Source organism: Stegastes partitus, unplaced genomic scaffold (genome assembly GCF_000690725.1).
Source record: "Stegastes partitus isolate 25-593 unplaced genomic scaffold, Stegastes_partitus-1.0.2 Scaffold139, whole genome shotgun sequence".
Taxonomy (NCBI): domain Eukaryota; kingdom Metazoa; phylum Chordata; class Actinopteri; family Pomacentridae; genus Stegastes; species Stegastes partitus.
The window spans coordinates 269,087-284,953 of NW_007577870.1; the positions used below are offsets into that span (position 1 = coordinate 269,087).

At 40.7% G+C, this 15,867-nt stretch overlaps 1 protein-coding gene across 1 annotated transcript; it reads left to right on the plus strand.

The window, feature by feature from the left end:
* The first annotated feature begins 6,049 nt into the window (after positions 1-6,049).
* cdc25b (cell division cycle 25B) lies at positions 6,050-14,725 on the plus strand. Its single transcript, XM_008278958.1, has 15 exons — positions 6,050-6,583; positions 6,752-6,834; positions 7,361-7,412; positions 8,677-8,718; positions 8,887-8,920; positions 9,292-9,429; positions 9,799-9,918; positions 10,017-10,148; positions 10,700-10,777; positions 10,993-11,181; positions 12,048-12,152; positions 12,247-12,309; positions 12,429-12,527; positions 12,656-12,901; positions 14,138-14,725. Exons 1-15 carry the CDS (start codon positions 6,384-6,386, stop codon positions 14,276-14,278), a joined length of 1,722 nt encoding a protein of 573 aa, XP_008277180.1. The 5' UTR covers positions 6,050-6,383; the 3' UTR covers positions 14,279-14,725.
* Positions 14,726-15,867: the final 1,142 nt, after the last annotated feature.

Here is a 15,867-nt window from a genome sequence, read left to right on the forward strand (position 1 = left end):
ATTTAAGACTTGTACCTGAGTTTTCTCTGGCGTTGCTGCTTCCACTGCTGCAGAAACTAAAAAAATCTTGAAACTTTTTTAGTGTTTCATTAGTATTGAGTCTGACTGCAGCCTCAACCAGCGAGAATCTGATTTATTGCCACTTTTGACATTTGATTTGTCGAATTCCGACTGAGTTTTAGCTTCTTTCATGGAAGTCAGAAGTTATTTGCAAAGGTCACATCTGCTGAAACCCTGCTTCCCGTGTAGCTGCTGATCACGGCTGTAAAACTGAGGCTTGAAACCGTCGATAGAATAATTTACGAGCGTCCTGATTACAGGTTACTGAAGTCTGACAGCGCCAACAAACTGCTGCTGGAAGTTAACAGTGTGCTCCCTGAGTTTGACGGATTCAGGGAGTCAAACCACAAACAAACAAACAAACCAACATTATCAGCAGGTCCAGTGTTTCTACTAAAAACATGCAGCTTCTAATAAAGTGATATAAGCTTGAATCATTAGTGAATGCTGCTTTAAAAAGAGCTGCTCCACAGATAAAGTGTTTTTACTGCAGGTTATTATTGTTTAACTCGATTTTATCTCTTATTTATCGCACAGTGTGACTCACTTAAAGAACCGTTGTGTGGAAAACTGCTGCGTCTGCAACAATAATGCAACTGTGGCATGAAGAGACTTAAACAAGCTTCAAGGGTCTAGTTGGATTCAGGAACATAATCCTGTGTTCTACAAAGAAATAAATGAAGCTGCAACTCGATTCACCGTGACCTTAAGCGTGCATGATTTGTTGTAAACTGGATAAACTTTTAAAACCACTGCGGTTATTTAAGGCGTAAGAGGTGGACTCAGAAACATCATCGTACAGAATGAATGACATTATACAGCATAATAGCTGAGATAGAACTATAACAGATCAATAAACGTTCAAATAAGCCTCCATTAAATAGAATACATACTAAAGAAACAAGCAGCATGTTAATAAATGAACAGTGCATCAATAACTAGATACAAATGCTCATTCAGGAGTTTTGTTGCTACGACCAGGAGCTCATGAGGATCATTTAGCAAAATGTGATTTTTTTATTTTTTATTTTTTTTACAAATGTCTGTGAGTTTATCACTCCCTATTTCTGTTACACTAAACTTCAACTTTTACAATTATTACAGTTGTTTTCTTATTTAATATTCATATATGCAGCATCTATACGTATATACTGTATGTAGAGGTGGAACATGTGGGTGAAGAACTGTGCTCATAGCTGCTGCTGGTCATTTGTCTTCGGTGGGTATTGTATAATGATTTGAGGTTACAGGGATGTTTTGTGGCGTTGCTTTCATGATGAGTACCTCAGGTGAATATGTGGAAATGATTCGCAGTCTTTTGCTTCATTCTGTTCCTTCTCAAACCAGATGTAAGTTGACATGTGTGTGTGTTTGCATTATTATGTTTATATCAAATCTTTCTTTCCTTTCTTTCTCTTTTATTGAGTATTGGACTTGAATTCTCAATAATGCTCATGTATTAAATATGCATTGCTTATTTGGTGTTTTTAAATGTAGTTTGAGATAAATCAACTAAACTAAATTAAACTAAACTATACATTTACAATTAGTGGCTCAGACTAGGCATTTATAAAATGGGAAATAAACACATTATAATAAACAATATATGTAAATCTTGTATTTTATGTAGGTTTTATTCAGTTTCTTTCATTAATATTTTCTACCGTTTACACCTTTTTTATACCCATTTGCTATTTTTACATATATACTCCCTATTTTTGTCTCTGTTCTTTTCTTGTCTTTGAGCCAAATGCTACGTAATTTTATTGTGACATGTACTGGACCGTGTAAATCTGCAACGACGAATAAAGAAAGTTTATGATTGATTCACACATAGCAAAGACAAGTAGATGTGACGTCATTTGACAGAAATCTGAGCATTTTCCTGATATTTCCGACCATTTAATGAAAAACTGGTTAGTGTGTGATTGGTAAAACATTCTACTCATCTCTTTATGAAAAGGCAGACGGCAGAACTGGACCTAAATATGAAGTTACACTCAATAATCCTGGAAGTATGATGAAAGTCAGTAATTAGATGTGATCATTTTACCTTTTCAGTCAAAAATGTCCTTCAGAGGACTCTGAGTGGTGTCATTAGTGAGTGTTTGTCGGTGAGCAGAAGGTGTCAACAGGTTGGAGGAGGTTTTATTTGGGGTGAGTCTCCTTCCCCTCTTCCCCCCTTTTCCCCTCCTTTTGTCTCGTCTTTTCAGATGAGGGGTGTGGATCGTGGTGTCACAAGCCTGAGCTCGTACCTCTGCAGGGGAAGTTCATCACCCTGCATTTACATCTGCGATGCCAATCACACAGAGACTGGACAGGCGGTTACTCTACTAACAACCACAGATGAAACTGAAAGAACTCCTCCTGTCAGATTTACAAAAACTAGACTGTAAATACAGTAAGAAGGAGAGAAACGTGGACTTCTAGTTTTGTGCAGAAACACAAAGAAAAGCCTCACGTGAACCTGAGGCAGAATACCGACGTGTTTTTACTGCTCACATGTGTCTGGTTGAACAGCTTTAATGTTCTGGTTGAACTAGTTACAGGCAGGTGTGTGTGTTTGTTTAGCTTCTACTAAATACCGAGTACAGTCCTGAAGGAGACACTTACAGGCAGAGACAGTGGCGCCATTTTAAATCAGGATTTCTACATTTATAATCCAACAAAAGCAGAAAAAAGAGAGCCAGAACAGAATAAAACCTCATGAAATGCAGTTAAAACAGCAAAAAAACGTATAGTTTTACTAATTTTTGCTGTTATTTAAAAACAAAAATATCTATATTAAGCGTTAAAAAATACTAAATACTTATTCCTTATAATATTTTTATAATATTTACAGATATTTGCACTTTTTCACTGCTTTGTAGTTTCTGAACATGACAATATTCCACCATTTATAACACATTTTTTGCCCCTTCGCTGTCAGAGCTTCACCATTTTGTTTGTTTGTTTTTTTGTTTTTAATTTTTAAAAAGTGTGTAGGTTAGATTTACATTTAGAGTGTACGCCCTGTAAATGATAATGATTTATAATCCAACAAAAGCTGAAAAAATGAGAGTCAGATTGGGACAAAATCTTACAAAATGTATTTAAATCAGCAAAAAATGTAATTGTTTTACTGATATTGTTATTTTTAAAAATAAAGTTATCTATAATAGGGCTTTAAAAAATATAGTAAATAATTTAAAACTGCTTCCCCTGTCTTGTTGAATTACAGATAATATCTTGTAAGATAAAAATGTTTAATTTACATGGTTACTGAATTTTTAAAAAATGTCTAAAAACGGCCACATTAAATGTTTGTATTTTTTTACAAATAGTATTTCATAAAATCACACAATTTTACCGTATTTAAATCAGCTAAAATCACATTATTTTACTGATATTTTTCATTTATTTTCACTGTTTCACTATTTTATTTTTAATCTTTGGAATATTATGCTATTCTATTTTTTTAAAACAAATTTTCTGGCACACTTATTGTAAGGTTTTCGTTATTATTATTATTATTATTATTTTACAGATTATTTATTTATTTAGAATGTATAGTTTAGATTTTTCATTCAGACTTAAAAAATATAATATAATATTAGAAAATATAATGCAAAGATATTGTTCGAGCTTCCATTTGCAGCAGGACTGTGGAATTTGTAATCCAACAAAAGCTGAAAAAGGGAAATCACAACAGGACAAAACCTCATAAACCGGTCTGTGTCGACCAGAAGCAGTGTATTAATCACAAATACAGTGAAACTAAAGCATGCAGTTTATAATATTCCATCTTTATAGAGTCACTATTTCAAACTTTATCCTCATATTCCAGTATAAATAGATATATCTGCACTCTGAATAGAATGTAGATGGTTTCAGTTCTGTGTTAACTCTCTTCTGAAACCATAGCTGCAGTTTTAAGATGCAGGATGTGAAGCCTCATAAGGGCAGATGTAACTAAACCACTTGAAAACTCCCACATCTACTCACACACGCGAAATACAAACCACACACTCTATACATATTCAGAATCAGTTCTCAGTCTGTTTTTTTTCTCCACATCCGTGCTGCTTTTCACCTCCATGAATCGAACATGAGTTTAGACAGCAGAGGGGAGCGCGTGAAGTGTCGTCCTTCGTACATATTCGTCCTGTTAGATCAGTGAGGGACTCGTTTCTTTTGTCTGAGTCACCTTGTGTGGGAAGAAAACGAGCTCGGCTTCCATTACAGCAGACACGCCATCAGGTCACCATGTGATTCAGAAAAACTCGACGCAAAGAGGCAAAAACTGTGGCTCAGATACAACATTTATCGAACATATTTGTGCTATCGATTCATTAATATCAGTTTTAATTGACACATTTAATCAAGCGCTGTACTCAGTTACAGTTTTATATAATTTACTTGAACCACATTGTTCTTTTTCCTTATTTAGCAGCTTTAGTTCTTAAGCTAGTTAGGCTATGTAGTGATATTTTACACAACTAACATCAAATAAAATACCATTTAAACAGTTAAGATTAGCTCAACCTCCATCTGCTGCAACATAAAAGTGCTTCTGATGACGTTTCTGTACTTTACCTTCTAATAACTTTGCACTTTTACATGTAATTGAGTATTTTTACACGGTAGTACGATTACATTTACTGAAGCAAACGACATCCTCTACAACTGATTGTACTTTTTATACTAAAGGTGATTCCTCTCATAATGCTTTTGTACTACTGTATTACTTCTTGTACTTTCTGAATATGTCTTCCTTGGCGGCAATAACGCAATAAGATGATGCAATAATCTTGCTCTAATATCTTAATCTTGTTGCGCTTGAGTTTGGATTAACTAACGGTGTCTGTGTTTGTAGATCTTAACACAGGCTTGCACGCACAGACATTTTACTTGCGGGGCTTTGCCAATTTTTGGACAAAATTTCCTTTCTTTGCGCGGGAAGCGTGTTAGCTCGGCTGTCATAAGGCGCGCAGAGGAGAGATTCTCTGAGAGGACAAAGCTGTGATTCATCTGCAGGATTCATGTAATGAATTTGTGTAGTTTGTGCTTGAACACAAGTAGTGGAACAGGAACACGTTTACTTTTAAGGTACTTTAACTAATTTATTGTAGTTTTTCACATGACAACGTTGTACTTTTTCTGACAACCATGGCTAGAAGTTACTTTACAGAGTGATATTTTGACACAAACTAAACTATTATTGACTAAAATACCAACTAAATGGTTATTTTAAGTGCCTCTGGTAATATTTTTGCACTTCTACTTCAGTAATATTTTAAACGCAGGACTTTCACATACATGTAGTATTTTTTCATTGTAGTGCTATTCCTACTGATTATACTTTTAACACCGAAAGTGATTCTTCTGGTCCTGTTTTTACACTTACAATGGAGCATTTTAACACTACAATACTATATATACACAATACTATATACCATAACATCACTGTCCTTTAATATGATGCAACAAGATCATGCAGTAATCTAGATTTAAGCTTTATTTTGTTGCACTTGAGCTTAGATTTATTATTTATTAGTAATCTGAACAAAGGCTTGCATGCTCAGACATTTTGTTTGCAGCACTTTGTTGATTTTTTTGCTGAAAATGTCCTATTTTAAAACAAGTTCCTGCCAAATCCATCACTTCCAGCCGTATAAATCTCACTCCATGCATTTAAAATAAACTAGACACCCTAAAGCAAGCTTGTGAGATTGTGTAACATGTGATTAAAGTTCACATTTCGTAGCCTGAGAACAAAAGACGATGAAAATTTTAAAGGATTGTGTCACATCCTCCTTCTTCTCTCCATCCGCTGACAGGACAACAGCGTCCAGCCGTCCGGCGCTCTGATTGGTCGGCTGGATGTAACGGCATCTCTGATTGGTAACAATATTTTGATGTGGATGTACCAGCGGCTCTGATTGGTCCAAATATTGCCGCTCCGGAGCTTCTATTTTGAACATAAATACAAGCAGCCTCAGTGTGTTTTCTCAGAAACCGGAGGCTGTCAGAGAGAGAGGATCCACCGCTGCGGCTCTCTGACACAAACAGCAGCTATGTGGCTTTAGCAGCTCAGCAAGACCGACTCAACGTTTCACCCCACACGGAACCACCGAATCACTTCCAGCCGGTGTTTTGGCAGCGCATCTTTGGAAATGTTACCTTGAAAAATAATTGTTGCTAGCTAACTTGTTAGCTTCCGGGTTAGCTTGAAGTTTGGAGCGTCTTGCTAATTTGGCCGACACGAAATTAAAATTAAATCCACCGCAAAGGCAGCATCTTCTGCAGGATTTATCCAGATTGGACAGCAAAAAAATTAAGTCATGGACGCCTTTTTCAGTCCCGTTAACACCGCTTTAAAAGGCAGGCCCGAGGGGATCCCCGGACTTTCCTCGCTCACTCTGCCCGAGTTGAGCACAAAGGACCCGCATTGCAGGAATCTGTTCTCCCCCGGACCCGCGGCTGTGCTGTCTCCTGTCACCAATTTGGCTCTGGACATGAACAATTTAGCTGGACTGGGAAGGTACTATTAATAATATTTTATCTGTTATCTCTGACTTTAGCTCATATCTTTGTAAGCCATGAACCTTACTCCCCATCAGTTGTTTTGAAGCCCTTATCTGACACGCAGAGTGTGATGGAGTGTTCATATTATTGATTTCTTTTCTCTGTTAATCTCTTTTCTGCACAGTCAATGTGATACCCCGAAAAGGAGAAAGCATGCACCCCTTGAGAAGATTCCCTCCTTTGCCTCTGACGTCTCATCTGATGCTGGTGAGCCCCCCTTAAACACCATTGTCTGTGCTAATGGATGCTGTTAGATTTGATGCCTGAGGGCCTCATGTTCATGCCTTGCACCTGATTTCATAGTCATGCCTTCAACTGTAGTTGTGGTCATGGGATAAGGAGTGTTGTCAGTGGTGGGTTGAAACTTTTTAGAGTTGCAATTGTATTATTTAATTGACAGAAAACCATTCAGAAGCTGTTTTTGTTATTTTTTTTTCAAGCTAAAAAGGCCAATACAACCTTGTTTCCTGCTTCTTATATGCATGGATTTGCCACTTTTCTTTGTCTCATGGATGCTTGAGTGTTAGTAGATCAAATCAAACAAAGCTGGGAAGTTGGGACCTTTCTTCAAGTTTACAGTCTAAAAATAACCACAAATTTACAGTCTAATCTTTATTTAACTGACAATCCACCAGTCACAGCCTGAATCCTCTGGTTTTTGGTGCCACTTTCCCATTCTGTGCTGCACCACCTGACGCTTGTGTAGATTTATGACCCAGATCTCTTCCCCCAGGCCTCGGCATGGATCCCCCCAGCCCCATGGATGCTGTCGAAGTCGAGGACACGTAAGTTTCGCTGTCCCCCCCTCCTGTCTATTCCAATCAGTCAGCTTGTGAGCGGCGCCCCTCTGCCCCCCACCCGCCCTGCGCTTGGGTTCAGCTGAGCCAAGCATCATTTCTCATCTGTAGGATTATTGTTTCTACCGTTGGCTTTAAGATGCTGGCTTCACTCTTTTTTTTTTTCTTAAGCAGATTAGCAGATAAGGCAATATGAGATTAACTTTCTTTGTGTTTTTTAAGTGAAAAAGACACGGTCGCCTGGGATGTTACAGAATCAGATTACAGGTGTTGACTCTTGAGAAAATGTGGAGAAGGAAAAAACACGTTTATATGAATTTCTATTTGCACACGGACAAGTTTTGACTCTTGTTGAAACCTGAAGGCAGGTCGCCGCGAAACTTGTTGCAGCAGTTGTGCTCAGCTTTGTTATCTTGACCAGTTTGTCAGCACATCCTCCGCCGCCTAATCTTGGGTGGCCCTTTTTTTTCCCTAATTCTTAGTTGGGTGAGTCTCTGCAGACATCTGCCGCTGTCTGATGCGAGTTCCTATACAGCAGCATTTGGTGCTCAGGGCCTCATTCACCTCCTTTTAACAGCTGTTTGGTTGCTAGGAGTTTTCCAGGTTGGGGGAGGACATGCCCTGGTTTTAATGATAGCCCACCCCCTCTGGTTTTTGGCACACTCTTCCTATGCAGTGTTATTTCAATAGGGAAAAGTGGGGCTGGAGATTCTCCTGCGTCAGAGCTATTGAAATCAGGGCACCCCCGGAGAACAACCGCCCTCCCCTCCTCTGGTCTGTACTGAATGGGGCACGCTCCCCCCCTCAACAAACAAAGAGTCCTTGCAGAAAAGGGTTTGGCAGCGTTGGCTCCAGCAGGCATATGGTAGATTAGCTGATCTCTGCATCCCTTCCCCTGCCCTCCCTCCCTCCCCTCCCCTCCTCTTCTTGAGCTCCACACTGAGCCCTCAGCTCCACTTGTTTAGCATACAGGTGGGCATTACTCCAATGCAAAGACCACCTCTCGCCGCTTTGCATTCACCCAACTTCCTCAAGTCCAACCGTTCCTCTCGGTTTCTCAATAGAGCCCCGGATTCTTTGTCTTTGCTAGTTTATGAGCGTGCAGTGTATCGACTGGCGGTTGAGGCCGCTTTTCTTGGCAGATTTTTTTTATTTTTTATTACAAAGATGCGTTAACTTTCTCTTATGTTTTCTTGAATTCAGATTTTTTTTAAAAATCTTTTCTTGCTGTTATCTCCATTTTCTGTTACAGATTTGAGAAGGCCATTCAACAGTCAAGCAGAGTTGTTAACGAGTAAGTTGCTTTCCAGTTGATAACATAAAATCCTTTGCCACTGTTGTCTCATTTGAGCAACATTGCCGTCCTGGGAGCAGTTTGTTCCTCAAACTGAAACTGTCTGTCTGCCTGTTAATGTGATCTGTACTGACTGCAGTTCCTTCCTCTCCCCTTTATTGACTATAGGAAGATGCCAATTCGACGAATCAACTCATTGCCAGTAAGCAGTTTTGTCGTGTTTCCTGTGGTTACAGCCCTGCATGTCTGTTTGTAATTGCTTGAATTTGTGGCCAATGCTGTGAGAATGTGGTCTCTCGTAGTTCTAATTTGGCTGTCGAGTCTCCATATCACTAAAATTTAATTACAGAATTTTCTGCCAGAGCAGTTGGAGATAAAAAACAAAAACAAAACAACAACATGTGCTAATGGAGGGGAAGCCTCAGAATACAGAAAACAGTCAAACCTTCAGTGACAAGGTTGAATCTCAAGGGCAGATCTTATTATTTAATGAGTTCAAAACATCCTCCAGTGAAAAATCCACCACAGAGCAGCTTGTTTACTAAACTCATGTCTTCTTATTCCCTCCTTCAGCTCCAGCTCCTCTGTGTCAGTCCATCTCTGAAGGGACAGGAAGAAGATTCGAACCGCTATGGAATATTCGGCCAACCCCTCTCCCAGAGAAGCGCCTCCTTGGCTTCTGAACACGACAACAAGGAGAACATGCCAGAGGTCAGTGGCTCAGACTGTTTTTGGTACAAAAGGCCACTGATGAAGTGTTTGACAAGTAAATCTGTAAGAGGAACCTACAGTGTTAAAAGGCCTGTTGCCTGCTTAGATGATAGAACTGAAGCAGTGTTACCATGTTGAAGGCATTGCGTCATTAAGATTCTGGTTGATTTTCCATTTTATTATATCACTCAGAGTTACAAGAATAACATTAGTGTCAATGTTGGCCCAGGAAAAACCTTGTTTTCCTTGCACACATTACACGGTTTGTGCAGATAACGAATGCCGGAGGAAAAATTGTGTGTACAGAATCTGTGAAACCACTTGTGTTGAGCCTTGATTCACTGTTTAAACCATGTTTTCTCTTTTCAGGAGGGCTTTGAATTCAAGAAACCAACCAAGCCGGCGTCACGTTGCCGTGTCCGCTCCTTCAACAGCGGACAGGCGAAGGACGCTTTCGCCCGCCGTCCCAGTTCAGCACCAGCCCTCATGGTAACTCTAACGTGAAGAACTCGTCCACGTTGCCTCTCAAGCTCAAGATCTAGTCCTAGAAGCGTGCTGATCCTCCGTGTCTTCTCCCTCTTGTCCAGCTTTCCTCGCCTCCTCCAGCCCAGCAGTGTGACTTTTTCGACAGCAGCCCCATGTTCCTGAGACGCTCATCTCAAAACGACGATGACGACGAGGATGACGGCTTTTTTGGCGTGCTGGACGACAACATGGAGGTGAGGTTCAGAGCTTCAGAAGAAAGGAATGAGGAAAAAAAATGGGTGTGAAATAGTTTTTGAACGCTCTTTCCAAATATTTCTTATGGGAGAGACTCTCAACTTAATAAATCCTACAAAAATATCAATGGGAGAATTCTGTAAGGCTAAAAACAGCAGGAGTATGATACACGTCTCACCTGTCTCACCCCAAAAAAAACAGTCATCTGTTTTGTACTGCCTAAAATTGGAAACATCCAGACAACTGAGTTGTCTTGAAGGCATGTAATAGACATGTGGGGGGAAAAATTTCAGGAAACTCCTTAAACGTTGTAGGTCTTTTTTAATCAAGTTTGACTGGTGTTTGTATGGATGCAGTTTTTCAACGGGAGCCTGATCTTGTTATCCCACAATAACTTTTCAGGAATGTTACCAAGATGGCTGCCGAGTGGCCAAACTCTCCTATGAGGACTTTGCTGTTTCCATGATCTGTTAATTGCGCTATGATTTGAAAATAAAACTACATTATGTCTTAATATTTGTCTCACGGCGCCCCTTTTTGTCTCTTGCAGAACGACTCTGGGATGCCGATGGGAATGGCCAGCTTGCTCACTGCCCCACTGGTGGCCGACAGCACCGGAGAAGACTCTGTAAGTTTGTCCACCGGAGAGCAAAACCTTTACTTTAGCAGCAGTAAAAGATTTATAATTTATTGTATTGTCTGCTAGATGATTGGGAATGCAGGAAGGTGGAAGACTTTATGTGGCAGCTTCTCTTAGAGCTCATTCATGAAAGAGTTAATCATGTTATTGACAGCATCCCTGCTTGGAGTTTAATATTTTGCTTCTTCTCGCCGTGTCATCAGCCCGTGATGCGCTGCCGGCCGCGCAACCTGTTCCGCTCGCCCTCCATGCCCAGTCCGGTGTCCCGGCCCTCCGTGAAGCGTCCCGACTGCCCCGGAGATGACAACACGCCGGTCAGGGTGAAGAGACGACGCAGCCTGGCGGGAACTCACGTCACCATCCTGGAACAAAACCCCGAATCCCCGAGGATGGTGAGTCCTCGCCGCCTGGAGCAGCAGGCATCACGTTTGTCTGATTTACAGCTTTGATGGATTATCATTCTGACCAACTGTTGGATCCAATATTTAGCTTGTTCTTTTGAAATATGAGAAAACTGTAGTCGCCTCTCTGCTCTCTATAACGTCCCACTCACAACACTGTCTAACCTGAATAACGGTTTAAAATAATCAGTTTAGATCCCTGAGAAAACCTTGTCGGTCCAACTGTAACCTGATTATAGTTAATTTAATAAAGTAAAATAAGATAATTGCCGACATGATGGCGACACAATCTTTGGACAATCTGAACTAGTGCTTTTGTTTATTTAGATTTTTATATTTTTACTGATATTACTTAAGGCTTATTGCATCGACCGTGAGGTCAGATCTGGTCGAGGAATCAGCATCGTCCTCTGTTAAATATAAACCAAATTCAGCTTTTATGTGCTTCTTACTGTCTGCAGCGGTTTATAAATCCTTCCAGTGCTGCCACTACCTAAGAAGTTTCCTCTTGTGCACCAGAACTGTACGTTTAAGCTTAATGTTTGAGTCGGAAGTCAACCATTCACAACTCAGAGCTGCAGTTCCAAACTTTTTGGTTGATTGTTGTGATGCTGGAGAACATTTGATCCCATCTGGAAATGCAGACGTTGATCCGTTCAGACAAAAGCAGGAACCTATTGGCAGGTTAAGAACCAGCCTGGCCGGGCCGCCTGTCACCTGTTAGTGGAAGTGAAGAAACGAGCTCCGAAACATCCGCCGAGGCTTATTGGCTGTTGTCGCAGGCTTTACAGACTGTCTTAAATTACCTCATTTTCTCCATGACTGCCTCCTTAAGTCTCTCCCTCCTCCATTTCCAGGGCTGCTCGCTGCTGCAGAGGTCCAAATCCTTCTGTCAGACGGAGATTGAAAAGCTGCTGGACAGTGAGGACACTTCTAATGAGCTAATAGGAGATTTCACCAAGGTAAAGAAGGCCGAACACTCCTCAGCTTGTGTGGCTTTTACAGGTAAATTAAACGAGTAGCTTTTCTAATCCAATTTCCTCCTCTGTCTTGCAGCCCTTCGTACTGCCCACAGTAGAGGGAAAACATCAAGACCTCAAGTACATTACCCCAGCTATCGTGAGTGGACCATCTTTTCCACCCTGTGCAACATCTTGTTAATGTTTTACTGCAGCTACAGTCAAAATATTTTCAAAATAAAGCACTAAAGTGTATTTTTTTTTCCATGACTTTTTCAGATGGTGGCAGCTCTCACCGGACAGTTTGCTCATCTAGTCGAGCAGGTCATTGTCATCGACTGCCGCTACCCCTACGAGTTCGAAGGAGGACACATCAAGGTGAGTCGACGGTGTATGAAAGACTCGGATGTGACTTAATCTGTGCAAAAATGTGTAGTAGTTGTGTTGCATCTTACTTTGTTCCATGTTGTGACACTGGTGTTCTGGTTTGCCTTTTTGCCCCTCAGGGAGCTCTGAACCTGCACCAAGAAGACCAGGTGCAGGACTTCCTCCTCCAGACCCCCATCGTCCCGGCCTGCCCCGACAAGCGGGTCGTCATCATCTTCCACTGCGAGTTCTCGTCGGAGCGCGGCCCTCGGATGTGCCGCTTCGTCAGGGAGCGAGATCGCGCCATGAACGAATACCCCAAACTCCACTACCCCGAGCTCTACATCCTCAAGGGCGGATACAAAGACTTCTTCCCACATTTTCAGGTTGGTTTTGCTTCCGTCTTGAGCTGATAGTTTGTCTTTGTAAGCTTCGACTGGGACAAATTGTTCCCGCCATAAGTTCCATTTAGTCGCTGCTACGCTGAATAAAGTTATACAGACCTTGGTGGCTGCTTTGGAAAACTCTCGTTGGTGTTCCTAGTCTTTACAAAATACCTTTTTCGCAACCACAGATTACATGCAGAAACTTATTCTAACTGGAAACCGCCCAACATGAGCTGAAATACTCTGACGCAACATAGCGACACATTTATCACATCGAACAATCTGAGGTAGCTGCGTCATTGCAGCACGAGCCGGGGTATTTAGCCGTTGCAGTCCTGTGCTTGCTTAAGTAGTTTTGTTTTGTTGTACTTTTTCAAAAAAAAAAAGGCTCTCACTTTGCAAACATTAAACTTAAAAGATGATGCGCTGTTTGCTCTTCTGTCGACATCTCCAGATGTTGTGAAACATGTCCAATACCAGCTGGCATGAAAGGAGCAATTACAACTTTCCAAAATGAAAGCAATTCCTGAAGACTTCTCTTTATTTTTTGTTCTTGTCGATGGCCAAAGCTTTGTTTGTTTCTTCCACTTCTTTGAGTCTTTTTTAAGAGCAAACAGCTGGATTTGTTTCCAGCTTCTTGTACTGTTTATCGTGGCCACGTTAGCCTCAACCAACACCTTCTGATGACAGACGAGTTTGTTTGCTCCAAAGCAGTTACTGGAAACAAACTTTTTCTTTTATACAATTTTTGCAAAATTTCAGAAATTTGTTTTTAACCTCGACTGACAGATATTGAGCTGAATTTTTAGGCGATCTCCGTTTATTGGCAATGAAATTAGTCGGAGTTAGTGGAACAGTTACTAACTCAGTCTATGCAAAGTGCTTCTTTTCTCGCCATATACCAACACATGTTAGAAATCAAATGGTCTGTGAAAGAATGATTACAGCCTTGATGTATTACTTCATGGAGCACAGCCCAGTAACTGATTGTGTTCCGACATGTCATGAACAGATGAGGCGCTGTGTGTAGATCTCATTGGTCTGGATGAGGTTTTAATCTTACTTTTATAGTTTTTTAGCATTAACATTCTTTCTAGACCTCAGGGTGAGTGTGTGGTGTTATAATTTCCCCTTAATCACCTTTTACTAATCTTAAACTTGACTTGAGATGTTTGTCACGTGTCTTCAGGAGGTCATATCATCTTATCTTTATCATCTCGCTGTCTCCCTTTACAGGCACAATGTGAACCTCAGTCCTACCGGCCGATGCACCACGAGGACTTCAAGGAGGACCTGAGGAAGTTCCGCCTCAAGAGCCGCACCTGGGCCGGCGAGCGCAGCAAGAGGGACATGTACAGCCGGCTGAAGAAGCTGTGAGCGCCTCCCCGTCCTCCCAGACTGCCTGTAGAAACACACTGCCTCCCCGGAAAACAAACTCGACACGAACCACCTCGCCGAACCACCGAGGAACAACCTTTTTGGGATCGCGCCAGCAGAAAAAGGGGGACTTTTTTTTATTTTTATATAAAGTCCCAGAAGTTCCATTTAACTATAGCAAAGTTAGTTATTTATGCAAATTCAAAGAGGGAAAGACGTGAAACGATGAACCCTCGGCCGGAAGACGTCGTCGCCGAGGTGCAGCGAACAGATTTAATTAATCTGAAAGCGTTTTTAAAAACCACTTGGACCGACTGCCTGTTTTATTTTTTTTTTGTGTTTTTAATGTGTCGACACAACTTGGTGTCAGATTGCAATAATACAACCAAACCAGCAAACTGCCAGGTCTGAAGTTTGTCTTTCTGTCTCCTCACTGGATGTTTTTTTTTATTTTGAATTTGTCATGTCCCTCCTTTTATTTAAGCACTTAAGTTAAATACCTTGAAACGACGAGGTGCTTTTGTGACATTGCTTTTGATATAATTTTTTTTGGAATGAATTGTGTTTTCCAGTAATTAGACAGTGATTTGTGGAAAGTTTCTCTAGGCGTCCCAAAAATGCAAATTGGATATTTTTACACCTGTAAAAAAAACAATGCAGTTTCTTCTCCCTCCTCTCCTTCCTGAACAGTTGCAATACTTGGTCATTTTTTTGCTCCGTCAGAAGATACCAAAGCAAACAAAAAGCTACCTGTTAACTTTGCAGTGAGATTTTTTTCTGATGCTGCAGGTCAGCAAGTGTGAGATTTTTTTTTTCTTTCTTATTTTTTCTTTTTATTTTTTTTCCATCTAAGAAAAACATCTTTTTGTTTCGCTCCTTCCCTTCCAGAGATCCGGTGTCTGACCCTCTGCAGAGCTAATGATGTCAGGTTGTAAGGAGTAGGGTGGTTTTGAATATTTTGGTACAGGCTCGTGGGGGAGCTGCTGAAATAAAGATCCAATGTGCGTTCGAAAGCGGTTGTGCAGAAGCATCTTTTTCTCCGAGTACTGACGAGGTTTCTTGCCGGTAATTTGCCAGATATAACCTCCTGTTTCAGGAGCAACTAGTGGGTTATTGAGTTCAACTTTGCTGATTCAAACATGGAAAAATTAGTTAAACCTACTATGTGGACAAAGATGGGCAATTTAGTTTATTTTTTTGAGTTAAGAATTCTGATATATCGACTTATTTTCTTTAAATATGTACAATATGATGGAGTTGTATTGACGATCGGCTCTCTGCTACATGCGCTGCACATGTCGTACTTTTGTAAACAATGGGGTCGGAGCTGCGCTGCGTCATGTGTGCATGTTTCTAAATGTATTGCAGCCATTGTTTTCTGCATTAGCAAAATTTTCTTTAATCTCAAACAGTGTTCGAACCATTATCTGCCCAGTTTTTGTTCATTTACCAAAAGTAATGCGGTTTAATACCCAGCCTCAAGAAATCTTGGTTTATCAGGTTCGTAGGAAAACATGTGCAGAGTGAAACTAATGTTGGTGCACGAGTGCATCACTGCATTAAATGATGCCTTCAAAAGGCAGGAAAAG